The sequence below is a fragment of the Dendrobates tinctorius genome, unplaced genomic scaffold (assembly GCF_039654945.1).
Source record: "Dendrobates tinctorius isolate UK_male_01 unplaced genomic scaffold, ASM3965494v1 ptg000016l, whole genome shotgun sequence".
Lineage (NCBI taxonomy): Eukaryota > Metazoa > Chordata > Amphibia > Anura > Dendrobatidae > Dendrobates > Dendrobates tinctorius.
Window position 1 is genome coordinate 4983208 of NW_027361684.1, and position 27890 is coordinate 5011097.

The 27890-nt window shown below is 41.4% G+C and overlaps 1 protein-coding gene across 2 annotated transcripts in view; it reads left to right on the forward strand.

The window, feature by feature from the left end:
* The first annotated feature begins 328 nt into the window (after window positions 1-328).
* Window positions 329-27890, forward strand: part of ASPA (aspartoacylase) — a 43090-nt gene continuing 15528 nt past the window's right edge. For both annotated transcript variants that reach the window (XM_073565291.1, XM_073565293.1), the window contains exons 1-4: window positions 329-444; window positions 22466-22706; window positions 24965-25160; window positions 27768-27861. In XM_073565291.1, coding sequence (XP_073421392.1) covers window positions 22474-22706; window positions 24965-25160; window positions 27768-27861 — 523 coding nt within the window. In that variant the 5' untranslated portion in view covers window positions 329-444; window positions 22466-22473. The remainder of the gene's footprint in view (window positions 445-22465; window positions 22707-24964; window positions 25161-27767; window positions 27862-27890) is intronic.

Sequence of the window (27890 nt, forward strand, 5' to 3'; positions counted from 1 at the left end):
CTTTGACCTGCGCTGCGCACTTTTGACGGTGCGCCGTGCGCGCCAAAATCCGAAAAGTTTGATTTTGGCGCGCACGGCGCACCGTCAAAAGTGCGCAGCGCAGGTCAAAGCGCAACTAGCGCACGGCCTGCGCACGATCGGCGCACCCTATGCTAAAGATAGGGTGCGCCGATCGCAGGCGCCGCTGTCCGCTAGGAGGCGGCCCTACAAGGAAGGGGCGGGCACGCCGGGCAGAGAGCCGGATCGGGGGCGGAGCTACCCCCGGCCGTGCGCGCGTTGAAAATGCGCTAGTGTGAAACCGGCCTTATTAGTGTGCTTTTTTCCACAGGGCAGCCGGACCATATAGGGTTACTGGCTGTCCTTATCAGTGGAATGCACCTGTGCTGCCCCAGACTTTATCAATGGGGCCCTGCTGCATCCTGCCAGTGCTTTAGTCAGGGTTTGGTGAGTTACCTTTCAAATGTTTTTTTTGATATTTTGAAAAAATTTTTTCTCCTTTGTTCACAGTTTAGATTTAGTGTTAGGGACTCCCAATATCTGGGGACCCTTGACGATGGGTTGTGAGCTTATCTGCTTTGGCCAAAATAGTAACTAATACCCCATATCTATTTATCTTTTTGCACTTTTTATCATTTTTGCAGGATGCAGTCAGAGCCCTTCATGTTGGCTTGGTTTATTGTGTGATGCATGTACATAGTGCTGAGCTGCCCGCCTGCTATAGTTATGGGCGTCATCAATAGGCTGCTCTGACACATTGCATCACATTTATCAGTGTGACTTATGTCTTAAGCAAGCCTTATTAGTGTGCTTTTTTTCCACAGGGCAGCCGGATCAACTTTTAACCCTTATAACTTCCTAAAAAAAAAAAAAAAAAAAAAAAAAAAAAAAAAAAAAAAAAAAAAAAAAATTTTGGTTCCAAAATTGTGCTGATGTAAAGTAAACATATGTGAAATGTTACTTATTAAGTTTTTTGTGTGCCATATCTCTGTTATTTAAGGGCATAAAAATTAAAAGTTGGAAAATTGCAAACCTTTTTAAAATTTTCGCCAAATTTCCGTTTTTTTCACAAATAAACGCAAGCCATATCAATGAAATTTTACCACTAACATGAAGTACAATATGTCACGAGAAAACAATGTCAGAATCACTGGGATCCATGGAAGCGTTCCAGAGTTATCACCTCATAAAGGGACAGTGGTCAGAACTGTAAAAATTGGCCCGGTCATGAACGTGCAAACCACCCTTGAGGGTTAAGGGGTTAATTGCTATCCCACTTTATCAACAGGTATCTTTCTGAGATTCACTGTCACTATCCAAAATAAATGAGGAACTTAGAATGTAGATCTGTTCTTTCAGCACAAGAGGGAGCCACTGTTTACTTTTTCATTCAGCATTATTAAAGCGACATTCATAAATGTCTGATACAGAGATTAAAAAAAAAATGGTCATTTCAATTTTGACTTTTTATACATCAATCAAATATATATTTTTGCCCCTTTAAACGCATTTTTTTTGCTAGAGTTAGCAGTGCAGAGTAAAATTGCATAAATAAAAAACAATATTTTAATCCTTTTTTTGGTGAATAATTAAAAAACACAACCAATATTTTGAAGCCTATTTAACATAACATTTAACTGCTAAGTGCGTATATTATATGAAATGGCTTCAAACACTTGATGTGGCTTAATATTCTAGAAGCAATATTTTAGATTGTAGAGTCCCACTAGCAACATTCGCTCTAAATGCACTATTTATATGCAGCAGGCTCAGGAGCTGAGCCTGCTCCATACAGAGCAGCTGTCAGCTGTGTTAAGCAGCCAGCGCCAGATCTTAACTGCTGCAATTAGATCAGTTCACCTCCTTTAATGCCTGTTATCAGTTGTGGTAGACATTTAGGCCACGTTCACACTGTCAGTATTTGATCAGTATTTTCCGTCAGTGTTTGTAAGCCAGAAACAGGAGTGGACCAATCAGAGGAAATGTATGATAGAAACACGTCACCACTTCTGTATTTATCACCCACTCCTGGTTTTGGCTTCCAAATACTGATGTAAAATACTGACCGTGTGAACGTGGCCTTAAATAACCCATTGCAATAACAACACACTTGCGTGCTGCCATTGGTATTGTCCTGACAGCCTGGAGCCTACTGAAAGCCTTCTTGTCTGACGTACCTGTACAGGAGATCAGTCACTTTACAATATACTGCAATATTACAGTTTTTTAGTGCATTGTGCTAATGATTTCAAATTCAATTTCCCTAGGGAGACCAATAAAAAATGTAAAATAAAACAATGAAAGTATAAAAAAATTAAAAGTTCAAATCAACCCCCTATTCCCAAAGCAAACAAAAAATAAAAAAAATTCATGAAAAAATAAAAAAATACCGTACATATATGGTATCGCCACACGCAAAACTGTCCCAAATAATAAAGTATCATCACACTTATCCTAAAGAACAGAAATGAAATTGCAGAATCAATGTCTACTTAGTCACTTTGCCTCCCCAAAAAATGGGTTCAAAAGAGATCCGCAATTCACCTGGACCCCAAAACTACAGCTTGTACAGCAAAAAGAAAAAAAAAAGAAAAAACGGACTATAGGTAAGATAAAACTGCAAGAAAAAAACACACCTGTTCAATGAGATTTTAGAAATGCTTTGCGGTTACTCGCTATTTTTTTTTTTTTTTTTTTTTCCATTTTTGTAAAAAAAAAAAAAAAAAAAATAGATAAAAAAACTGCTATGTGTGAACACACCCTTATACAACAGTATGGACTGAAAAATAATAAGAAAAAAAGAACTATTGAAAAACAAGAAAAAAAAAATCACAAGCTAAGAGGGGTCCCCATTGGGATTTTGTCACCCAAGGGCCCAGTAGCACGCCTTGAAATTTGGAGGGGGGTATGAACATATTCATGGCCTGGTGTCTGCACAAACTTATCATTTGGTTGCAAAAATAGAATCTGTAAAAGTTTTGTCTTTAAAACTTTACTTCCTGCTTATAACACCAATATGTAGAACTTATAAGTAGCCCTTCTTTTCAGACAAAGCTCATTCATCTCTCAGCCTCACATTGCATTTTATTCAGGTATCATGAGACAAACAGTGGACCTTCTAATAACAGGCAAAGTTTCAGTTTAGCAAGAACCTAACCTTTCATTCCGTGCGATTTCTAATAGAATAATTGCCATTCAGCGGTCACATCCAGCTGCAAAATATTGTTACTGGCACCAAGTATGTAATAATGAAAAGGATGCAGTCCTGCTGCCACCTAGTGGTGCTGCTACAGGATTTCCACATTCACAAGTGACGCATTGTACCGCTATGTTCATGCGGAATTTTCTGACGTGGATTTTACCGGCTGAAAAAAAATCTAAAAACTGCTTTTAGAAGACAGCTAGTATTGGGATGGTTTTGTAAGAGCAAATGTTTTTTGAGGCTATTTTTGATTTTGGGGTATTGGTGCAGTTTTTCAGTGTAGTTTTTGATGAGTTTTTAATTGTAATATATCGGATGTAGCTATAGAGTGGGTTTCTTCTTCTAAAACCTCACCAAAAGCATATAAGCTCACAAACAACTTCCTTGTGTTTCATAACAAACACAAAATAACTGCGTGTGAACATATCCTAAGGGTATTTACATGTGCACACAATGGCTTTTTCACGTGGATATCACCTAGAACCTGGCGGAAAAAGAATGAACTTATGCACAGCAATGACAAAACCAATAGCTGTGCATATATTCTGTCTTTTGTCACCTCTTTTAATGGATTCAGGCAAACTAGTCTTAAGTAAACGATTGTCTTTACTAAATAAGATGCTAGAGTTTAGCCAGGCCTGAGGGTCATAAAGGAGAAAATGGCCAGGCTGGGACACAAGTTCTCTTGCAGGGAACTGAAGTTTCCACGGCACAGCAAGAAGCATGTGGCCCTCACCAAATGTGCTTGGCGAGTAATAGCGATGAGTCGAACAAACGTTACTCAGCCTGTGAGGTCCTCATATATCAAGTGGGAGTTGAGACTAGCTGTGAGGGACCGTAGTGATACACCTAGACCCATGTGGTCATCACAGGGAAATATGGAGGTTCCCATAATGGTTTGCTGGACTGATGTAACATGTAGCACAAGTGATGTACCGCCACGTGTAACAGCAAAGTTCCTGCCCCTGGATGAAGAAGAAGTATTCATAAAGTGTTGTGCCTGTTTTCTGATATATATTACTTCTCATCAAGTTGTTAAATAAAGAAAAGTTTATTTATGGATTTTGGTCTCACTCATTAAATCTCTCTATGGTTCTGACCTACCATGTCAAGCGGCAGTATGCAATCTGCAGAGGTGTAAAAAGAAGCTGGAAAAGAAGCTTTAGTCACGGAGGAAGGAATTATGAAGAGTTCCAATATCAGTAATTTTGTTCAACAAAACCTTCGGGCCTTTGCTAAACAGCTGAAGATGAAGAGGAATTTCAGCATGACAATGATGCTAGGCAGACCTCCAAATCAACAAAAGAATTCACCAGAAAGAAGATCCAAGTTTTGTAATGGCCCCCCAGGAGCCCAGGCCGGAATTGAAGAGGGCGCTGTACACAGGAGATGCCCTCATAATCTGATAGATTTTGAGCGTTACTGCAAGGAAAAGTAGGCAAAGATCACCGATTCTAGATGTGCCATCACGATGTTCTCCTACCCAAAAAGACTGAATGTTGCAATAAATTTAAAGGGAACTTCAACAAAGTATTTGATTAAGTGTGTTCATGTTTATGCAAATGCAACGGTGCTCAGTCCGGTAGCCGTGAGTGAGGTACTCGTATCCTGTGCCCGGCCCATAACAGGAAAACAGGGTCTTGCTTTGGCGTCTGTGTGTGGACATGTTACCGTAATGGACACCTACCAGCTCTTCTGGTTTGCAACGCATTGCACTGCCCTGATTCCCCGTGACCCCACTAATGGGAAACCTCACCAGTCCATAGAAACAAAATCCTCTTTATCGACAGTTTGACTTGTATGCAAAGAACAGCAGGAGATGCAGATGTCTTCCTCCTGGGTACAATAGAGGGGCATGTCTTCAATAAACATTTTTCAGGGGCACAGTTGGTGCATTGCAGAATAAGTTGGAGATCTTCAACCTTTCTAAATATAGCGACACTTTAGCTGAGCTTTTCCCGTGATCATTATCCTTCAGGCCACCTTTCGGGAAACACATTGCGAGGCACCTGTGGCAGTCACCTTACTGCGTGTGTTCCCAGCTTTCCTGACTCGTCTCTCTCGAACCCACACCTTCCAAGACCTGGCTGACACTTATCCATTTCCGAGAGACCCTTAGGGACTCAAACAAAGTTCCTTGATATACGTCCACTTCCCCAAATCGCCTGCCAAAAGTATTCCGCTGCCACCAATTAAATTCTTCTTATGCCGTGGTCACACATTCATTGTTTGGACAGTATTTGTAACCCAAAATCAGGAGTGGAATAATCAGGGGAAAACTATAATAGAAACACGTCACCACTTCTGTATTTTTCACCCTCTCCTGGTTCTGGCTTACAAACAGTGTCGGACTGGGATGCGAAGGGCCCACCAGTAACCAACTCCAGGGCCCCACTTTTCATCTACATGCAAATGTGACATTCTACTCCATCACAAATTTATATAACAATGACTGGGTAGATCGTTCCATGAATAAGATGCTGGCTTTGTCTGTACACAGTGAATAAATTATATTGTGCTAAGTACTGCTCATATACTGTACAGTGCCTTGTGAAAGTATTCGGCCCCCTGGAACTTTTCAACCTTTTCCCACATATCATGCTACAAACATAAAGATACCAAATGCAAATTTGGGGGGAAGAATCAACAACAAGTGGGACACAATTGTGAAGTTGAATGAAAATTATTGGTTATTTTAAATTTTTGTGGAAATTCAAAACTGAAAAGTGGGGCGTGCAACATTATTCGGCCCCTTTACTTTCAGTGCAGTAAACTCAGTCCAGAAGTTTATTGTGGATCTCTGAATGATCCAATGTTGTCCTAAATGACTAATGATGATAAATGTAATCAAGTCTTCGTATAAATGCACCTGCTCTGTGATAGTCTCAGGGTTCTGTTTGAAACACAGAGAGCATCATGAAGACCAAGGAACACATCAGGCAGGTCCGTGATACTGTTGTGGAGAAGTTTAAAGCCGGATTTGGATGCAAAATGATTTCCAAAACTTTAAACATCCAAGGAGCACTGTGCAAGTGAATATATTGAAATTGAAGGAGTATCATACCACTGCAAATCTACCAAGACCCATCCCTCCCTCTAAACTTTCATCTCAAACAAGAAGACTGATCAGAGATGCAGCCAAGAGGCCCATGATCACTCTGGTTGAACTGCAGAGATCTACAGCTGAGGTGGGACAGTCTGTCCATAGGACAACAATCAGTCGTACACTGCACAAATCTGGCCTTTATGGAAGAGTGGCAAGAAGAAAGACATTTCTCAAAGATATCCATAAAAAGTGTTGTTTAAAGTTTGCAACAAGCCACCTGGGAGACACACCAAACATGTGGAAGAAGGTTCTCTGGTCAGATTAAATCAAAATCGAACTTTTTGGCAACCATGCCAAACGATATGTTTGGCGTAAAGGCAACACAGCTCATCACCTTGAACACACCATCCCCACTGTCAAACATGGTGGTGGCAGCATCATGGTTTTGGCCTGCTTTTCTTCAGCAGGGACAGGGAAGATGGCTAAAATTGATGGGAAGATGGATGGAGCCAAGTACAGGACCATTCTTGAAGAAAACCTGTTGGAGTCTGAAAAAGACCTGAGACTGGGACGGAGATTTGTCTTCCAACAAGACAATGATCCCAAACATATAAAGCAAAATATACAATGGATGGTTCACAAATAAATGTATCCAGGTGTTAGCGTGGCCAAGTCAAAGTCCAGACCTGAGTCCAATCAAGAATCTGTGGAAAGAGCTGAAAACTGCTGTTCACAAACGATCTCCATCAAACCTCACTGAGCTCGAGCTGTTTGCCAAGGAAGAATGGGCAAGAATTTCAGTCTCTCGATGTACAAAACTGATAGAGACATACCCCAAGTGACTTGCAGCTGTAATCGCAGCACAAGGTGGCGCAACAAAGTATTATGTTAAAGGGGACAAATAATATTGCACGCCCCACTTTTCAGTTTTTGAATTTCCACAAAAACTTAAAATTACCAATAAATTTCATTCAACTTCACAATTGTGTCCCACTTGTTGTTGATTCTTCACCAAAAATTTACATTTGATATCTTTATGCTTCAAGCATGATATGTGGGAAAAGGTTGAAAAGTTCCAGGGGGCCGAATACTTTCGAAAGGCACTGTAAGAGGGTGGTGACCACTCTTGCACTGGGGCCCACGGGGGGATTCTCCAGTTCTCCTGTAGGACAGTCTCAGCCTGCTTACAAATACTGCTGTAAAATACTGACCAAATAATGAATGTGTAAATGTGGCCATATCCCTGTCCTACCTAACAGGGACTGCAGCCTACAGAAGGATAACATTAAAATACAGCACATTATACACAAATAACACATCAGGAGTTGTCATTGAGGTGGAACGCCTTCCTTATCCCCTCACACAATCACAATATTTTAGTAATTTATCTTTTTTCAACTGAAAAGATTTCAGGGTTTTTTTTTCAGTGGATTTGTTCAGATTATAGGTGACATTAATGCTAGGGTCAAAAGACCAATTTTCTGTCATCTGTGAAAATCGGTGCGATTATGCTTAGCACGCATTGATTAGAGTTTGATCACAGGGTGATCCAATTTTCTCTGATGTTGAGTCAACAAAAAACTTTCTCCATCTTCTACATGCATTGTCTGGGCAGAGACACACTGGCGAATTTTTCATCCGATTCTCGTAAAACTTGCCCTGGCCAGCACCTCTCCTGACCTGAGCATGACAATGTGATGGATTACTATGCAGCTGTCAAGTTCAGGTCAGGAGAGGTGCCGGCCAGGGCAAGTTTTACGATCCGATTCTCGGACGAAAAATTTGCCAGTGTGTCTCTGCCCTGTATGTGAAAATCGGACTGAACCCGAAGGTCCAATATTTTCCACGGACCAAAAGACATGAATGGCTGAGTGCCATCTGATTACTGGAGGAAACTCTTGCATGCTGCAATTTTTTCCTTGGACCAAACCAGTCCGAGGAAAAAATCGGACATGTTCACCGCCTCATTGAATAACACAGGGACAAGTGCTAGCCATCAAAATATCAGATATCATTCACCAATTTTTATGGTCGTATGCTCAAGCCCAAAAAGTGGAAAAAGTTATGAAATGATTCTTCTTGATATGTGTTTTGACTTTTTATAACCACTGTATAAGTTTATGAGGTATACCTATGTACGTGGCCACAATCATGATCCACGGGTTGTAAATAACTGTTCCTGTTAACCCTTACATGCAAATGCCTCTTCAATATCGAACATTTAATAAGTCTTGCCACATGACTTAGGATAAAAGCCAAGCCAGAATCCCTTAAGTGCACTTGCTCGCTTGTTTATGTTTTATCATCTGTTCATTATTCTAATATCATTTTGTGCACGATGTACAGTATGTCAATGGAAATGTCATGCCAGCACTGCAGCGGCTCAGTTAGTTAGTGGATAAGAAAGCTGATGACTGAAGTGAGACTAGGTATCGTGACTCCTAAGTTACTATATATATGAAATGGTTTCCATTCAGTCACAGATAAATGAACAATTTACAAGACCTGATTGACAAGCAGCAATCGAAAGAACTGACCCTAAATGGATTGCAGCCATGGAACATCTGTTGCTGAATCTTTAACATGCTTATGGACGAAATAAACATAAATTTCAAGTTTACATGGACCTAAACGTGGATGACATCTCTAGTCTATTGCACATCTACAGAATTACAGGCTTGAGCTCCATGGCAAATGCCAGATTGCATGTGATAGTACACGTTATTTCCTGTAAGAACAAAGCGCCTAATTCATCAAGGTGTTTTTGACAGTGTTATGGAGTAAAACACTTTGAAATGTCACAAAACTGTGGCATTTTTACGCCAATCTCAGCCTGCTTCGCCAAAGTAGTCATAGCTTGGGTGTTGTGTGATAACAAATCCATCAAAATTTGCACCACTTTACTTAAATAAATGGCACCATAAAATGTATTCTGGTCCCAGACTAGTAACATTTCTGGCACAACTGATGCACAGTTGTTGTAAGATGCACCTCATTAGCGAATTTTACTCCAGTGTGCCATCATTAAGACTGGCATACACAATGCCATCATCCAACATGCCTGTGCTTCTTTCCCTAAACTGACATATTGTGAGAGCCAGGACATCCTCTAACAAAACAGCTGTGTCGGTGCAGTGCTGACACCTTCTATGGTATGCAGATGCTGCTTTATCTACATACTATAGAAGCGATCAGCATGCAAAAAATAATTGTCCCATAGTGGGACTAAGTAAAAAAAAAAAAAAAAGTTAGGAAAAGGTAAAAAATTTTTCTAAATAATTGTAAAAATATTTTTTAAAAAATCAATAATAATCAAAAATCTCAGAATAAAGTGATGCAAAAATAATAAAAATAAAAATAATAATTTTTTCTATAAAATAGTTTCATTATATAAAAGCGCCAAAACATAAAAAAATGAGGTATCGCTGTAATTGTACTGACCCGAAGAATAAAACTGCCTTATCAATTTTACCACACTCAGAATGGTATGAAACCCCCGCCCAAAAAAAGGAATTAATGAATTGCTGGTTTTTGCTCATTCTGTCTCTCAAAAATCAGAAAAGAAAGCGATCAAAAAATGTCATGTGCCCAAAAATTGTAACAATAAAAACGTTAGCTCGTCCCGCAAAAAACACGACCTCACATGACTCCGTGGGCAAAAAAATATGGAAAAATTGTATCTCTCAAAATGTGGTGATGCAAAAACAATTTTTTGCAATAAAAAGCGTCTTATAGCATGTGACAGCTGCCAAACATATAAACCCAGTATAAGGCCTCTTTCACACATCCTGATGTTTCCGGTACCGGAGATGTGAGTGTCCGTGTTTGTAATACGTGTGGCATGCGTGTGCCGCATCAAGATCACACGGATGGGCGCCAGGGAAGAAGCGTTGCAGTAAGTGCTGTTCCCTCGCGCTGGGTGCTGAACACAGCTCTCATTATTCTCCCCTGCTCTGCCAGTGATAAGAGTTACACTTAAGTGATAAGAGAGACAGCAGGTGGCAACTGATGGGACTATAGGTACTGTCAGACTTAGCGATGCACCAGCGATACCGACAACGATATGACGCGGTCAGGATCGCTGGTACATCGCTAAGTGGTCGCTAGTGAGCTGCCAAACAGGCAGATCTCACCAGCGACAAAGCAGCGGTCGGCGGTCGCTACTTACCTGTCAGACGAGGCGATGAAGACGTCCTTCCGCCCGCGTCCACACGTCACTCGTCGCAACAGCAGGAAGCTGACGACGAGAAATGGCCCAGGTCATTCTCGCACGATCAGCGCTAACCAGCGGGGGAGTCGGTCGGAGGTAAGTATCACACATAGTGATATAGCTAGCAATATCGCTGCTACGTCACAAAACCAGTGACGTTATAGCGATATTGCTAGCGATATCGCTTAGTGTGACAGGCCCTTATTACTCCCATCAGCCTACCTCTGCTGCTGCTAATAACAGTGACAGCAGGAGCGGCTGATGGGGGTATTCATCAGTCGCCACCTTGTGCTATAAATAAATAAATGAATGAATGAAAAAAAACGGCATGGGTTCCCCTCTATTTTCTATACCCAGCCAGGCAAAACTCATAGCTGGGGGCTGCAATCCTCAGCTGTCAGCTTCAGCAAGGTTGGTTATCAGGAATAGAGGGGTCCCACACTGTTTTGTTTTTTTTTGTTTTTTTTTTTTAATTATTTAAATAAATAATTTAAAAAACGGGGTGGGCCCCCCTATTTTTGACTACCAGCCTTGCTAAAGCTCACAGCTGGGAGCTGGTATTCTCATGCTGGTAAGGTGCCATTGATATTGGCCCCCCCCAGCCTTAAAATAGCAGCCCGCAGCTGCCCAGAAAATGCGCATCTATTAGATGCGCCAATTCTGGCACTTTACCTGTCTCTTCCCACTTGCCCTGTAGCGGTGGCAAGAGGGGTAATATTTGTGGGCTGGATGTCACCTTTCTATCATTTATCATCAGGTGACAACAAGCCCACAGCTTAGCAATGGAGAAGCATCTATAAGACAACTATCCATTAATAATCCTATAGTTGTATTGTAAATAAACACACAGCCAGAATAAAGTCCTTTAATTGAAAAAATGACAGACTCCTTTAATATTCTCAATTAAACCATACTTACAACCTCACCTATTCCACTGAAGCCCTCGATCTCCTGTAATAAAAGTAAAGTAAAAAAACAACAATATACCATACCTGTTCATTATTCTAGCCCACGCCGTAAACCATGTCTGGGGGATAATTAATTTTCAACCTTGATGGTGCGAAGATGCGACCATCCATGGTGAGAAAAACTGGTGAATCAATTGCTGGGAACGCAGTGTCAGTAATCGGGGGTGACGTCATAGAGGTTACCGCCTGTCACTGGGCTCTGTTCCCAGCCGGGCTGAGCTGCGGTGAGATCCGGGGTCACTTATAAAATTCACATACCAGAAAACAGTAGATTAGTTCCAAAAAAGGGGGCACTTGTTGGGTATTGCCACTGTTAAGGCACATCTAGATAAGTTCCTTGGAGGGTCTATTTTCCAAAATGGGGTCACTTGTGGGGCATTTCCACTGTTTAGGCACATCAGGGGCTCTCCAAACACGACATGATGCCCCCCAGACCATTCCATCAAAATCTGCATTCCAAAACATCACTACTTCCCTTCCCGGCCCCGACGTGTGCCCATACAGTAGTTTTCTCCTACATATGGAGTATCAGCATAGTCAATACAAATTGGACAACAACTTTTGGGGTCCAAGTACTCCTGTTACCCTTGGGAAAATTAAAAATTGTAGAGTCAAAGAATTTTTGTGGGAAAAAATATGATTTTCTATTTTCACGGCCGGGCGTTATAAACTTTAGTGAAAGACTTGGGGGTTCAAAGTGCTCACCACACATCTAAATAAGTTCCTTTGGGGGTCTAGTTTCCAAAATGGGATCACGTGTGGGGGGTTTCCACTGTTTAGCCACATCTGGGGCTCTCCAAACGCGACATGACGTCCGATCTCAATTCCAGCCAATTTTGCGTTGAAAAAGTCAAATGGCACTCCTTCCCTTCTGAGCTCTGCCATGTGCCCAAACAGTGGTTTACCCCCACAAATGGAGTATCAGCGTACTCAGGACAAATTTTACGATAACTTTGGGGTCCATTTTCTCCTGTTAGCCTTGGGAAAATAAAAATTTGGAGGTGAAAAGATCATTTTTGTGGAAAAAATAAGATTTTTTTAATTTTACTGCTCTACACTATAAACTTATGTGAAGCCCTTGATGGTTCAAAGTGCTCACCACACATCTAGTTAAGTTCCTTGGAGGGTCTAGTTTCCAAAATGGTGTCACTTGTGGGGGGTTTCCACTGTTTAGGCACATCAGGGGCTCTCCAAATGTGACATGGTGTCCGTTCTCAATTCCAGCCAATTTTGCGTTGAAAAAGTCAAACAGTGCTCCTTCCCTTCCAAGCTCTGCCATGCACCCAAACAGTGGTTTACCCAAACATATGGGGTATCAGTGTACTCAGGACAATTTGCAAAATTACTTTTGGGGTCAAATTTCTCCTGTTACCCTTGTCAAAATAAAAAATTGGGTGTAAAAAATCATTTTTTGTGGAAAAAATATGATTTTTTAATTTTACGGCTCTACGTTATAAACTTCTGTGAACACTTGGGGGTTCAAAGTGCTCACCACACATCTAGATAAGTTCCTTGGGTGAACTAGTTTCCAAAATTGGGTCACTTGTTGGGGGGTTTCCACTGTTTAGGCACATCAGGGGCTCTCCAAACGTGACATGGCGTCCGATCTCAATTCCAGTCAATTTTACGTTGAAAAGTCAAACGGCGCTCCTTCCCTTCCGAGCTCTGCCATGCACCCAAACAGTGGTTTACCTGCATATATGGGGTATCAGCATACTTAGAACAAATTGCACAATAACTTTTGTGGTCCAATTTCTCCTGTTACCCTTGGTAAAATAAAAAAATTGGATCTGAAGTAAATTTTTTGTGAAAAATTTAAATGTTCATTTTTTTTAAACATTCCAAAAATTCCTGTGAAGCACAAGAAGGGTTAATAAACTTCACGAATGTGGTTTTGAGCACCTAGAAAGGTGAAGTTTTTAGAATGGTGTCACTTTTGGGTATTTTCTATCATATAGACCCCTGAAAGTGAATTCAAATGTGATGTGGTCCCTAAAAAAAATGGTGTTGTAAAAAGGAGAAATCACTGTTTAACTTTTAACCCTTATAACGTCCTAAAAAAAAAAAAAAAAAAATTTTGGTTTCAAAATTGTGCTGATGTAAAGTAGACATGTGAGAAATGTTACTTATTAAGTATTTTGTGTGACATATCTCTTTAAGGGCATAAAAATTCAAATTTGGAAAATTGCAAAATTTTTGCCAAATTTTCATTGTTTTCACAAATAAACTCAAGTCATATCAAAGAAATTTTACCACAATCATGAAGTACAATATGTCATGAGAAAACAATGTCAGAATCTCCAGGATCCATGGAAGCGTTCCAGAGTTATTACCTCATAAAAGGACAGTGGTCAGAATTGTAAAAATTGGCTCGGTCATGAACGTGCAAACCACCCTTGGGAGTTAAGGGAGAAGATAGTGCCAGGTTACAGCATGAAAGAACACCAGGACTGTGTTATTGAACTTGTTTCTGCTTGTACACCTCTGTGCTGCTGCTGCTGCATGTGGAATCCCTCTAGCCTTAGGAGGACTTGACCGGTCTCTGAAGGAAATTACCCTGCTGTGTCCTGCAGAGATTTGGCTCCATGGCCTTTCTCATTCGAACAGGCTCTATTTAAGTCAGTTCCTTCTCCTGCTCAAATGTTATTTCTGCATTGTTAGCGTCTGTGCATGCAACCGCCTGTATCCAGCTTCCCGTTAATGACCTCATCTGTTTACCCGCCCTGCTTGACCTCAGTTATGTTTTCTGATCCTGTGCTGCCTGCCCTGACTTCGGACCGTCTGACGTCGCTTCTGTCTCACCCCTCCATTCCACATACCGGTGCCTCTGACCCTTCGGTCAGCTGCTGCAGTACCAGGGACTGTCTCAGAGTAGCTTCTGGCGACTATCTGCGACCAAGCCTAACCTCACCAACAGAGGCTCTAGTGAACACTAGGTAGTCGCTTAGTTGTGTTTCTCCAGGATAAGCCCAGCCCGTGGCGCAGTGGGTCCACATCCACCAGAGTTACAATGACAATGAGACTGCTGAAAACTCTTCCTCAAAGAACTGGAAGAATTAGACTTAAATAGTCCTTACATGGCAAAAACTTGCTGACAAATCCCCTTTAAGATAAAAATCATTGCAGCCAAACCCTGCCCACTCGCAACAGAAACCCCTCCGATCTACAGCAAGCCAATCAAATTGCTGGGTGGGTGGGGTTTCGGAAGTGTTGACGGGGTTTCATCTGTTGAACATTGTCATTTTATTCAGAGACTAGCTGAAGAGCCTGGCGTTGCCTGGGCATAGTAACCAACTGTGGCTAGTTATAACAAATTATAATGATTATATTGCACATAAAACATTTCACATCATATATTCAACACTACAGATTTGCAACACAAATTATCTAAATGATTACCCAAGTATCCTCTCCTGTGTGATACTTTCTGCTGAGCTGTGTATCTAATCCGATCGTGCATGGAAGTGCATTGAGCAGCAAGGTGGTGTGCTGGTGAAAGGGGAAAAAAAAAAAAACTCTTTTAAATCTTCTGCTTGAGCGAGTGTGAACGAGCTGAGTGTGACCTGAGCGTAAGTGCGAACTGTGGTGTGTGACTTGAGATTCAGTGACTTTGGATTCAGGGAGTTTCCAAGGGAGGTCTTGCTGAATTGCTGTTATATTATATTAATACTTTTTTTTTTTTTTATTTATTTTTGCTTATCTTATTGTCTGGTGCAATCCCCATTAGGATGTGCTCCACTATTGCCAATGCCATCCAGTGCACGTCTTGCCGCATGTATGAAATCCTTGACCAGCCGGTTGAGGGTGCATACTGCTGTGCAAGATGTGAGCACGTTGTGCATTTGGAAGCCCAGATACTGGATCTAAATGTGCAGCTGGCAACACTGAGATCCATTGACAATATGGAAAGGAGTCTTTTGCTCACTGAGCAGACGCTCAATGGGATAGATGAGGGGGGGGATGCTAGGTTGGAGCTGCAGGACAATGAAGCAGCTAGCTGGGTGACAGTTTGAAGGCGGGGTAGAGGGAAGAGCACCAGGGAGGCTAGTCCTGATCTGGCACACCCCAATAAGTTTGCTAAGTTGGCAGATGAGGGGAGTGTTAGTGCAGGAGTAGCACTGCTGCAGCAAGGCATGTCCTCTGAAAGCCGGAGGAGTGGCTGCTCCAGTAAGGGGGGAAATAGGAGAGCAGGGCAGGCCAGACAGGTTCTGGTAGTGGGAGACTCTATTATTAGGGGAACAGATAGGGCAATCTGTCACAAAGACAGGGATCGTCGGACGGTGTGCTGCCTACCTGGCGCTCGAGTCCGACACATCGCTGATCGGGTTGACAGATTACTGGGAGGGGCTGGTGAGGATCCAGCGGTCATGGTGCATATTGGCACAAATGACAAAGTTAGAGGTAGGTGGAAGGTCCTTAAAGATGATTTCAGGGAATTAGGCTGTAAGCTTAAAGCAAGGACCTCCAAGGTGGTATTTTCGGAAATACTTCCTGTGCCACACCAGAGAGGCAACGGGAGATTAGGGAGGTTAATAAGTGGCTCAGGAATTGGTGTAGGAAGGAGGGGTTTGGGTTCCTGCAGAACTGGGCTGACTTCTCAGTTGGCTACAGGCTCTACGCTAGGGACGGGCTGCACCTCAATGGGGAGGGTGCAGCTGTGCTGGGGGAGAAAATGGCTAGAAGGTTGGAGGAGTGTTTAAACTAGGGACGGGGGGGAGGGTATTCCTTTTATAGGAGGGGAAGACAGTGCAGCTAGAGACCTGGGCACAAATAATGAAATTGGGGGTGGCGTTAGAACAGTTAATAATTTAAGAAAGAATAGAGGTACAGAGAGATACATAAAGTGTATGTATACTAATGCCAGAAGCCTTGCCAACAAAATGGAGGAATTGGAGTTAATGTTGTTGGAACATAATTATGACATGGTGGGGATATCTGAGACATGGCTGGACGAGAGCCACGACTGGGCGGTTAATTTACAGGGCTATAGTCTGTTCAGAAATGACCGAACAAATAAGCGAGGGGGAGGCGTGTGTTTATATGTAAAATCATCCTTAAAACCCATCCTTCGTGATAATATATATGAATCTAATGAAAATGTAGAGTCCCTGTGGGTAGAGATAAAGGGAGGGGGGAAAAATAATAAATTACTGATAGGGGTTTGTTATAAGTCTCCAAAAATAATGGAAGCAACAGAGAATATCCTCATAAAGCTGCGACTCAAGGAGAAGTCATTATTATGGGGGACTTCAACTACCCTGAAATACATTGGGGAACAGAAACCTGCAGTTCCAGCAAAGGTAATAGGTTTTTGACTACTATGAGAGACAATTACCTTTCACAACTGGTTCAGGACCCAACAAGAGGGGGGCACTGCTAGACCTAATATTAACCAACAGGCCAGACCGAATATCAAATGTAAGGGTTGGGGGTCACTTGGGTAACAGTGATCACAAATTAATAAGTTTTCATGTATCCTTTAATAAGATGTGTAGTAGAGGGGTTACAAGGACACTAAACTTCAGAAAAGCAAATTTCCAACGGATGAGAGATGATCTTGGTGCAATTAACTGGGACGATATCCTGAGACATAAAAATACACAAAGAAAATGGGAGACGTTTATTAGCATCCTGAATAGGAGCTGTGCACAATATATACCGTATGGGAATAAACATGCGAGAAATAGGAAGAAACCACTATGGCTAAATAGAGCTGTAAGGGGCGCAATAAGGGACAAAAATAAAGCATTTAGCGAATTAAAGCAAGTAGGTAGTGATGAGGCATTAACTAAATACAGAAGATTAAATAAATTCTGTAAAAAGCAAATCAAGACAGCAAAGATTGAGACAGAGAGACTCATTGCCAGAGAAAGTAAAAATAATCCCAAAATATTCTTTAACTACATAAATAGTAAGAAACTAAAAAATGATAGTGTTGGCCCCCTTAAAAATAGTCTGGGTGAAATGGTGGATGAGGAAAAAGCCAATATGCTAAATGACTTTTTTTTCAACAGTGTTTACACAAGAAAATCCCATGACGGATAACATGATCAGGGATATAAATTCTCTGTTAAATGTCACCTGCTTAACCCAGCAGGAAGTACGGCGGCGTCTAAAAATCACTAAAATTGACAAATCCCCGGGCCCGGATGGGATACACCCCCGAGTACTGCAGGAATTAAGCACAGTCATAGATAGACCATTATTTTTAACCTTTAAAGATTCCATAATAACAGGGTCTGTACCACAGGACTGGCGTATAGCAAATGTGGTGCCAATATTCAAAAAGGGGACAAAAACTGAACTTGGAAATTATAGGCCAGTAAGTTTAACCTCAACTGTGGGTAAAATCCTGGAGGGTTTTCTAAGAGATACTATACTGGAGTATCTGGAGAAGAATAACCTCATGACCCAATATCAACATGGGTTTACAAGGGACCGCTCCTGTCGGACTAATCTGATAAGCTTTTATGAAGAGGTAATTTCTGGACTGGACCAAGGGAATGCAGTGGATGTGGTGTACATGGACTTTTCAAAAGCTTTTGATACGGTGCCACACAAAAGGTTGATACATAAAATGAGAACAATGGGGATAGGGGAAAATATGTGTAGGTGGGTTAAGAGCTGGCTCAGGGATAGGAAACAAAGGGTGGTTATTAATGGGGCACACTCAGACTGGGTCACGGTTAGCAGTGGGGTACCACAGGGGTCAGTTTTGGGCCTGCTTCTTTTTAACATATTTATTAATGACCTTGTAGGGGGCATAGAGAGTAGAATTTCAATATTTGCAGATGACCCTAAACTCTGCAGGGTAATCAATACAGAGGAGGACAATTTTATATTACAGGAGGATTTATGTAAACTAGAAGCTTGGGCTGATGGCAAATGAGCTTTAATGGGGATAAATGTAAGGTCATGCACTTGGGTAGAACGAACAAGATGTATAATTATGTGCTTAATTGTAAAACACTGGGCAAAACAGTCACCGAAAAAGACCTGGGTGTATGGGTGGACGACAAACTCGCATTTAGCGGCCAGTGTCAGGCAGCTGCTGCAAAGGCAAATAAAATAATGGGATGCATTAAAAGAGGCATAGATGCTCATGAGGAGAACATAATTTTACCTCTATATAAGTCACTAGTGCGACCACACTTAGAATACTGTGTACAGTTCTGGTCTCCGGTGTATAAGAAAGACATAGCTGAACTGGAGCGGGTGCAGAGAAGAGCGACCAAGGTTATTAGGGAACTAGGGGGTCTGCAATACCAAGACAGGTTATTACACTTGGGGTTATTTAGTTTGGAGAATCGAAGGCTTAGGGGTGATCTTATTACAATGTATAAATATATGCGGGGACAATACCAAGACCTTTCTAATGATCTTTTTACTCTTAGACCTGTGACGGGGACAAGGGGCATCCTCTACGTCTGGAGGAAAGAAGGTTTAAGCATACTCACAGACGCGGATTCTTTACTGTAAGAGCAGTGAGACTATGGAACTCTCTGCCATGTGATGTTGTATTGAGTGATTCCCTACTAAAATTTAAGAAGGGACTGGATGCCTTTCTTGAAAAGTATAATATTACAGGGTATATACACTAGTTTCCTAAATATTGCGTTGATCCAGGGAGCAAGTCTGATTGCCGTATGTGGAGTCAGGAAGGAATTTTTTTCCCCAATGTGAAGCTTACTTGTTGCCACATGGGTTTTTTTTGCCTTCCTCTGGATAAACATGTTAGGGCAAGTTAGGATAGGATATGGGTTGAACTAGATGGACTTAAAGTCTCCCTTGAACCTTAATAACTGTTACTATGTTACTATGTGTGTTACTGACTGCTCAGCCGTGTATCTAATCCTATACTGCATGATACTGACTGCTGAGCCGTGTATCTAATCCTCTCCTGTGTGATACTGACTGCTGAGCTATGTATCTAATCCTATCCTGTGTGATACTGACTGCTGAGCCGTGTATCTAATCCTATCCTGTGTGATACTGACTGCTGAGCCGTGTATCTAATAGATGATAACACCATAGAAATGATAAGAATAATAGGCCTCAGTTACCACAACTGTCTACAAAGAAAACTGTTGCTGATAGCAACCAATCACAGCTCATCTTTCATCTTTTATACAGCTCTGGGACAGCGTGGCGAGTTTTGAGTGGCGACTTTTGTGTTTCGACTTTTATGTGGTGAGGTTGGTGTATGTGTGGTGAAATGTGTGCTGAGGGTGGTATATGTGTTGCAGCACGTGGTAGTGTGTGGCGCATTTTGTGTGTGTGTTCATATCCCCGTGTGTGGTGAGTATCCCATGTCAGGGCCCCACCTTAGCAACTGTACGGTATATACTCTTTGGTGCCATCGCTCTCATTCTCTAAGTCCCCCTTGTTCACATCTGGCAGCTGTCAATTTGCCTCGAACACTTTTTCTTTCACTTTTCCCCCAGTATGTAGATAGGGGCAAAATTGTTTGGTGGATTGGAACACGCGGGGTTAAAATTTATATATTTATATATTAGATTGTGTCTCTCCTGTCGGTCACAGGGAGCCGGCTTCTTTGTATCCAATCGTTTGCAAAGAAACCATCACTAGTTCCTGAGATAGTCAAGGGTGGGATTCAAGTTTCAGAAATGTTGGAAAGTATGCACATGTGGCCATTGCTGCGATGACCATCCATTAGTTGCTGCAGATGCGGTTCCTGGTATATTTCTGGTCAGTGTCAGATTGGGGTGCCAAGGGCCCACCAGTAACATTGACTTTGGGGGCCCACTTTTCACCTGCAAACAAATATCACATGACCCTGGTTCACAAATGTACCTATATCTCTGTATAATAAACTGGGTAGTGTGGTTAATGAATGAGATGCTGTTTTTTTCTGTACAGAGAGAATCAAGTGAAATATGACAAGGACTGCTCATACAGTAAGGTTGGGGGCTGAGATTTGCACAGAGGCCCACCGGGGGATTCCCTGTTCCCCTGTGGGCCAGTCCGAGCCTGTTTCTGGTTCAGTGGCTAAGTATAAGAATCTGATCTGAGCGGTGACCTGAGACTAGTTCATGTACTGAAGCTGTGTACTCAGCAGATTAGTCTGCTGGCTCGGAGCTTGCTCATCTGCAGGGCTGTCCCAGAGTGTAGAAAACGTTATGGTCTGTACCTTTTCTCAGACTCTCCTATAAGGTAGGTGACACTTCTTCTCTGGTGGTTTCTTGTATAGAGCCGCGAGTGATCAGATTCAGCAGCAGTTATTAGTCAGGCACATTACTGACCTTCCTTGCTATGTCCTTGGGGTGTAGGAAGTGAAACAAGACTTCTTTATTCTACTTTTCTCTGTTTTTGTGAGACAAATCAGCGGCAAGAACATAAGGCATGAAATGTGTCGCTCGACCTCAAGAATCTTGCAGAAAAATTGACTGAGAGTAAAGTTTTACAGCTGTGTACAAACTAGCCTGGGGTCTGTGTTACAGTACCCCTCCTCTGTGTGTGCACACCCAAGGGCCTGCGTCTCAGGAGGAAGCTCGGGTGAGGTTGTAGTGTCACTGTGTTCACTGTTCCTTGTTTTTCTTTAACCATTGTACAATATTCTTTTGTGAAGAAAGTTACTGTTCAGTGGAAAAGTCGCAAAGTCCGATCGCCCCTTGGATACTCCAGTACAAAAGGGCAAGGAAAGAAACTTCAAGATAAAGCTGGGAAGCAATGAAGGAGCAGGAATAGCAAGACAAACATTTCACGTGCTGCTGCACGTAGGATACACAATACTTCTTCATACTTGGACGGCAAAAACAGCACAAAAAGTTGTCTGTTTTGCGGATGTGACAGTACTAGTTTTAGATCAGACGTCCCTATGAAAAACCATCTGATTTTCGTCCAGAAAACTTGCAGGATTTTCATCCATATTTTGCTCGAGGGTCCATATTTTACGTCCGTGCGATATACATATTTATACATGAATATTTTCAAATGTTCCTGATCAAATACAGTTTTCTAATTAATAATGGCAATGTATCTGTAAAATTGGATGCTATATATAGATGATCCGTATGGGATTTGATTATTTTATTCTTTTTATTCTTTTTTGTGCACCAATAGACTTATATGCGCAAGTCTCTTCCGATATAAATAAGACAATAGTGCACACTGCAATTTTTTTTTCTTGGTTCACACAGACAATTGGTTTGTATGAAAAACCTGTAATCTGATCAGCCATATTGAATTACATTGGTCGGTGTGCTATGCCATCTTGGCTCAGACAGCACCCATCCGTATAAAACGATCGTCTGATCTAATCGATTAATGCTCCTGCACCCACCAAGAATACAGACGAGCTCACGGACACAGTCACATCCGCAGTTTGTAGACGCGACTGGTCTGAGAATTGCAATGTCCATTTGAACTGTGGCCTAAAAAGCAGAACCCCGACGGAGAAGAGAGTCTATGTGAGGAAGCACTCCTCCTCTGCATTCACAGAGCAGATCTACTCCAAAATCTTCCTCAAAAATGCTTTGAAAATTACCTATTTTTTTTTTTTTTCCAGTGGGAAATCCTCTCTGCTCTTTATATAGGTTGTTGATGAGCAGTGTTTTTACTTCTTTTCCCCGTAAAAATATGCTGGAGGAGTGGGGAAGGGGAGTGCGTGACTAGTTTGGAGCAGATTCTATCATATCAAAGGGTGGCAAAAAAGGATTCAGGAAAAATTCTCTTCCAAAATCTTCACCTTCAGGAAAATAAATACTTTTCCAAGAACGCCTCAAACAAGTACGGTAGTATTTTCAAAGAGATTTCCCATGAAAAACTTGTTGTATTTATCCACCTCAAAAAACTGTGTGGCATAGCCTGAAGAACCCCATACACATTAGATAGAGGTTGGCCCCAACCAGCCAACTATCGGATGTGTATGCAGCTAGAATGGAATTCCCCATTTAAATCTCTTGTGCCATGCTTTATCTAATAGATAATGAATTAAATTGGAAGAATTGATTTCTGAAAATGTATCCGCACCTTCTGTGTTGGCCTCTACTGACATTTGTCTTTTTTTCTATATGTTTCAGCTGTCAATATGGCCGCAAGCAGTACTCTCTCTGCCATACGCAAAGTGGCTATATTTGGGGGCACACATGGAAATGAGTTATCCGGAGTTTTCCTAGTTAAACACTGGTTAAAACATGGAGGGGAAATTACCAAACCGGGTATGGAGGTGAGACCATTTATTACCAACCCAAAGGCTGTGGAGAAATGTGTTAGATATATTGACACTGACCTGAACAGAGTTTTTGACAGTCAAAGTCTTAGGTAAGAAAACTTTGTGTTCCTCTTGTATTTTGAATATATTGTAGAATATAAGTTGGTTTGGATGCTAGAGGAAGCAGCGACTAGGCATCTCTGTACAGCATGATAATCTCTGCAACTAAAGCCCAAGTTAGATGTCCATATTCAGAGCACAGACTGCGATGCACGGCCTGGCCGCTGGCTACGGGTCTCCCGACCCGAACTTGACAGTGTCATGGATGCCTGTAGGGCTGTGGAATAAGGATCAAGAGACCCAGTGCCAGTCAGTGCATCGCGGTCTGTACCAGGACCATAATGGACAGGCGCTTCAATTTGGTCAAAATGATAATTGCAAGATTGTCAGGAGAGGTTTTCACATCTAAATGTTTTCAATCTTGAGCAATTATCTGTTTTAAGCTCGAAAACAATTGTTAAAATGTTATTGTTATTACGCTGTATCTAGGATGATCACACATGTGGTCCAAAGATATGCAGATTAAGCGTGCTTAGCAATTTTCAGAATTCTCATACAAATTAATCAAGCGAGCCAAGGGTGGGGACTGCATCTATTGAACAATAATGGTATATCCATGCTATAAATGTCACACATAACATTACCTGGTTAAGTACATAGTAATCCCTTCTCCTATAACTTGATGATTGTCCAACTGTTGGTACCCACAGCGATCCAAACAACTCAGCTCTTGAACCTGGTTCTTCAGAGCCTCACCTTCAGGTACGCATACTTGATCTTCACTCAATTCATTGTCTATTGGACTGTTGAGAATAGTGGGGCGCTGTACCTGGCTTTATCTGGCAGTCTCATAGTCAATGAATGGAGAGGAGGTTAAGCATTTGCGTCCCCATTCCATTCAAGAAAAAGCTCTGCAGAACTGGGTGTAATAGCTCTGTTGCCATCAATTACAAACTCTCCTGTTGTTACTTAAACACACTGACGTAAATACACTCAATAAAGCTTTCAGTCAATTCCTATGGAGAGGAAAGCTCCCCAGGATAATCTAAGCAAGGTTATGGTCTCCAAAGACGACAAATAGGTTGGATACATAAAATACACACCTACTCAGACTTTACGCTAGAGTCAATTTTTTTTTTTTTTTTACCCCTTTAATTTAACAGCAATCCTTCACTCTTGCCTTGCCTCCCTGACTATCACACTAAACAAGTAGTGAGGACAAAGTGTGACCTCTCTTTCAGAACCTCAAAATATCTCCTACTGTGGTGCAACCCCGAATTTCTCCCAGGCATTAACAATATCTTCCACCGTCTCCACCCAGCCCAACCTACTAGGTGGTTGACTTTCATGGAATGTCTAGAAATACATAACCACCATCCCTCTCATTATTAGATGCAGCTATTGGTGTGTGGCTGTTCTTCACTTTATTTTTTTTTAAAGTCTGTGTTCATACATTGGCGCCATACTTCTTTTTGGATCTTCTTCAGACTTTGCTTCAAAAAACTGCCACAACCATCATGTGTGACTCTGGCTTCCATGTAGGAAAGGGTGAAAATGTCCTTAGTGCAGCATTTAGCAGCAGGTCTTCCAGGGCTGAGGACATAACATTTCTCCCCACATGCTCTCACAGTTGTTTGCCTGCAAGTTGTGCGGAGTCATCCTGCCTATTGTTCCTGGGGTCTGTTCTTGGCATGAGCTGAATAGACTTTGTGTCATTGCCAGGAATGTTCTTGTCAAGGAATTGCCCAACACTTCTATACACTCAGGGCTCCTGGAGATACTAGAATTCTAATAGTCAAAAGAATTGTCTCGTTCAGCTGCCGAATGAAAAGTTGTCAGGCAATCGGAAGTATCCCAGTGTGAGAGGAGTAAGCATGTGTGTGACCAAAGACTAGTGACAGCATGAAGAGATGTGTCTGATTGCATGGAGGTTAATGACACCTACATATGTAGGGCCACTGAGCTCAGTGTTTGGTGCTGTCACATATCAATATGGCAGCCTGACTAGGGATCAACCAAAGGATATGATCTACCCTCGCCCGCTGTCCAGTTTGGTCTTCTGTGGCGGTCAGACAATGGCAGTGTTCCAACCTGCCCCAGCAATTCTGTGCCCATCATAATTGCCCCTTGCTGCTTACTACGTCCTGCAATGGCACGAAGCATAATAAGCAGCGGAGGCACTCGGGATGCCGGGCAGAGATTTAAAAAAAAAATAAATGTCACTTTTATATTGAAATTATATTGCATAAGTTCTGTGTGTAGACAGATTTATGTTCCTTTTAGATGAGAAACGTTTCTTATTTTGCAGCAATGATCATACAGGAAAAATACCATACGAAATTGCACAAGCACAAAAAATCAATTCCTTATTCGGACCAAAAGGTAGTAAAGACGCTTATGATGTAATACTGGACCTGCACAACACCACTGCTCACATGGGAGCCACACTGATCCTGGAGAACTCACGAGATGACTTCACTATACAGATGTGTAATTACATTCAGGTAATGGCAAGATAAGAGATGCAGCCAGACCAGGGGTGAGCAATTCATTTCACTGCGGGGCCACATAAGAGACTGTGACTTATGTAAAGGCAGAATCAATAGGCTGACATTAATTCTGCTCAATATTAATATTACTATTTTATATTAATATTATAATTTAATATTGAACAGAATTAAGTATATTGACTCCACCATATACAGTATACGTCCCCACATAGCCTCCTATATACAGTATGAGCCCACCACATAGCCTCCTATATACAGTATGATACCCCAAATAGCCTCCCATATACAGTATGAGCTCCCACAAAGCCCTCCAATATACAGTATGAACCTCCACATAGCCTCATATATACAGGATCAGTCCCCACATAGCCCTCATATGTACAGTTTGAGCCCCCCCCCACGTAACCCTCCTATACACTGTTTGAGCCCCCACATAGGCTTCCTATACACAGAATGAGCAACCACATAGCCTTCTATATATAATATGATCTCCCACGTATCCCTTCTATATACAGAATGAAACCTCACATAGCCCTCCTATATACAGAATGAGATCTCACATAGTCCTCCTACATATAGTATGAAACCTCACATATCCCTTCTGTATACAGTATGAAACCTCATATACCTCTCCTATATACTTTATGAAACCTCACATAGCCCATCAATATACAGTATGAAATCTCACATAGCCCTCCTACTGTATATACGGTATGAAACCTCACATAGCCCTCCTATATACTTTATAAAACCTCACATAGCCTCCTATATATAGTAAGACACCTCACACACAGCCTCCTATATACTGTATAGTATGACTCCTCATATATACAGTATGAAACCTCACATACCCCTCCTATATTATTTTTATTATTAATATGTATTATTGTAGCATCATTTATTCCATGGCGCTTTACATGTGAGGAGGGGTATACATAATAAAAACAAATACAATAATCTTAAACAATACAGGTCACGACTGGTACAGGATGAGAGGGGACCCTGCCTGCGAGGACTCACAATCTACAAGGGAAGGGTGAGGATACAGTAGGTGAGGGTAGAGCTGGTCGTGCAGTGGCTTGGTGGTTACTGCAGGTTGTATGCTTGTTGGAAACGGTAGAGATATACAGTATGACACCTCACATAGTCCTCCTATATACAGTATAAGCCCGCACATGGCCTCCTATACACAGTATGACATTTCACAGAGCCTCCTATATACAGACACATATCTCACCCACACTAACGCACATAAGAAAATAAAAAAGACACATGCTTACCTTGCTCCCATTCCCCAATCACACTGCTTCGGCCTTTGCTGTGTGCTATGACGCTCCGCATAGCAGATGCAATGTAGTGACATGATCACGTCTGCTGTGTCGCACAGGGTGAATGGTGGAAGAAGGAGCTGGCGGCCCCTCCTCCACCATTATATTCACCATTATTTGCATCCTGAGGATGCAATTAGCGGTGACATTGGGACGTAGATAGGGACTGGGTGGCCACATGGTGCGGCCTGTGGGCCAGTGTTTTTTTTGCTCTTTAGCTGTCTCAGTCTACAGGCCAGAAAGGAACCGCCAGAGCCCCGATTGTGGCCCGCCGGCCGAACTTTGCTCAGGTCTAAGGCCTCTTTCACACTTCAGTTTTTTACAATCAGTCACAATCCGCCAGGTTTTGAAAAAAACGGATCCTCAATTTTCTTTTGAGGATCCGTTTTTTTTTCTCCATTGACTTTCATTAATGGCGGATTGTGACGGATTGCTGTCCGTTGCATCCGTTTTTTTTTGAGGATCCGCCAAAAGTTGCTGTCCGTCACCATCCTGAAATATTTCAAAACTGAGCTTGCAACGTTTTTTTTTTTTTTTTTTTTTTTTTTCTGGCGGATCCTCCAGACACTCATTTAACCCGAAATTCTTTCTGGGTGCCGGACAAAAAAAAAAAATTCTTTTTCTCTCTTTTTTTTTTCTCTCTTTTTTTTTTTTTCTCTCTTTTTTTTTTTTCTCTCTTTTTTTTTTCTCTCTCTTTTTTTTTCTCTCTCTTTTTTTTTTTCTCTCTCTTTTTTTTCTCTCTTTTTTTCTCTTTTTTTTTTCTCTCTCTTTTTTTCTCTTTTTTTTTTCTCTCTCTTTTTTTTCTCTCTTTTTTTCTCTCTCTTTTTTTCTCTCTCTTTTTTTCTCTCTCTTTTTTCTCTCTTTTTTTTTCTCTCTCTTTTTTTTCTCTCTTTTTTCTCTCTTTTTTTTCTCTCTTTTTTTTCTCTCTTTTTTTTCTCTCTTTTTTTTCTCTCTTTTTTTTCTCTCTTTTTTTTCTCTCTTTTTTTTCTCTCTTTTTTTCTCTCTTTTTTTTTCTCTTTTTTTTTTCTCTTTTTTTTTTCTCTTTTTTTTTTCTCTTTTTTTTTTCTCTTTTTTTTTTCTCTTTTTTTTTTCTCTTTTTTTTTTCTCTTTTTTTTTTCTCTTTTTTTTTTCTCTTTTTTTTTTTCTCTTTTTTTTTTCTCTTTTTTTTCTCTCTTTTTTTTTTCTCCTCTTTTTTTTTTCTCTCTCTTTCCTATATTAGCTACATCTGTGTAATATAATTGCAGTTGCCTTTTTTTTTCCTTTGATACCACAGAAGTCCATGGCTCCTGAACACTGTCCTGTGTTATTAATTGAACACCCTGGAGTAAAATATACAACAACTCGCTCTATAGCAAAGCATTCTATAGGTAAGTGATCCTGGATCCTCTCCCCAAGT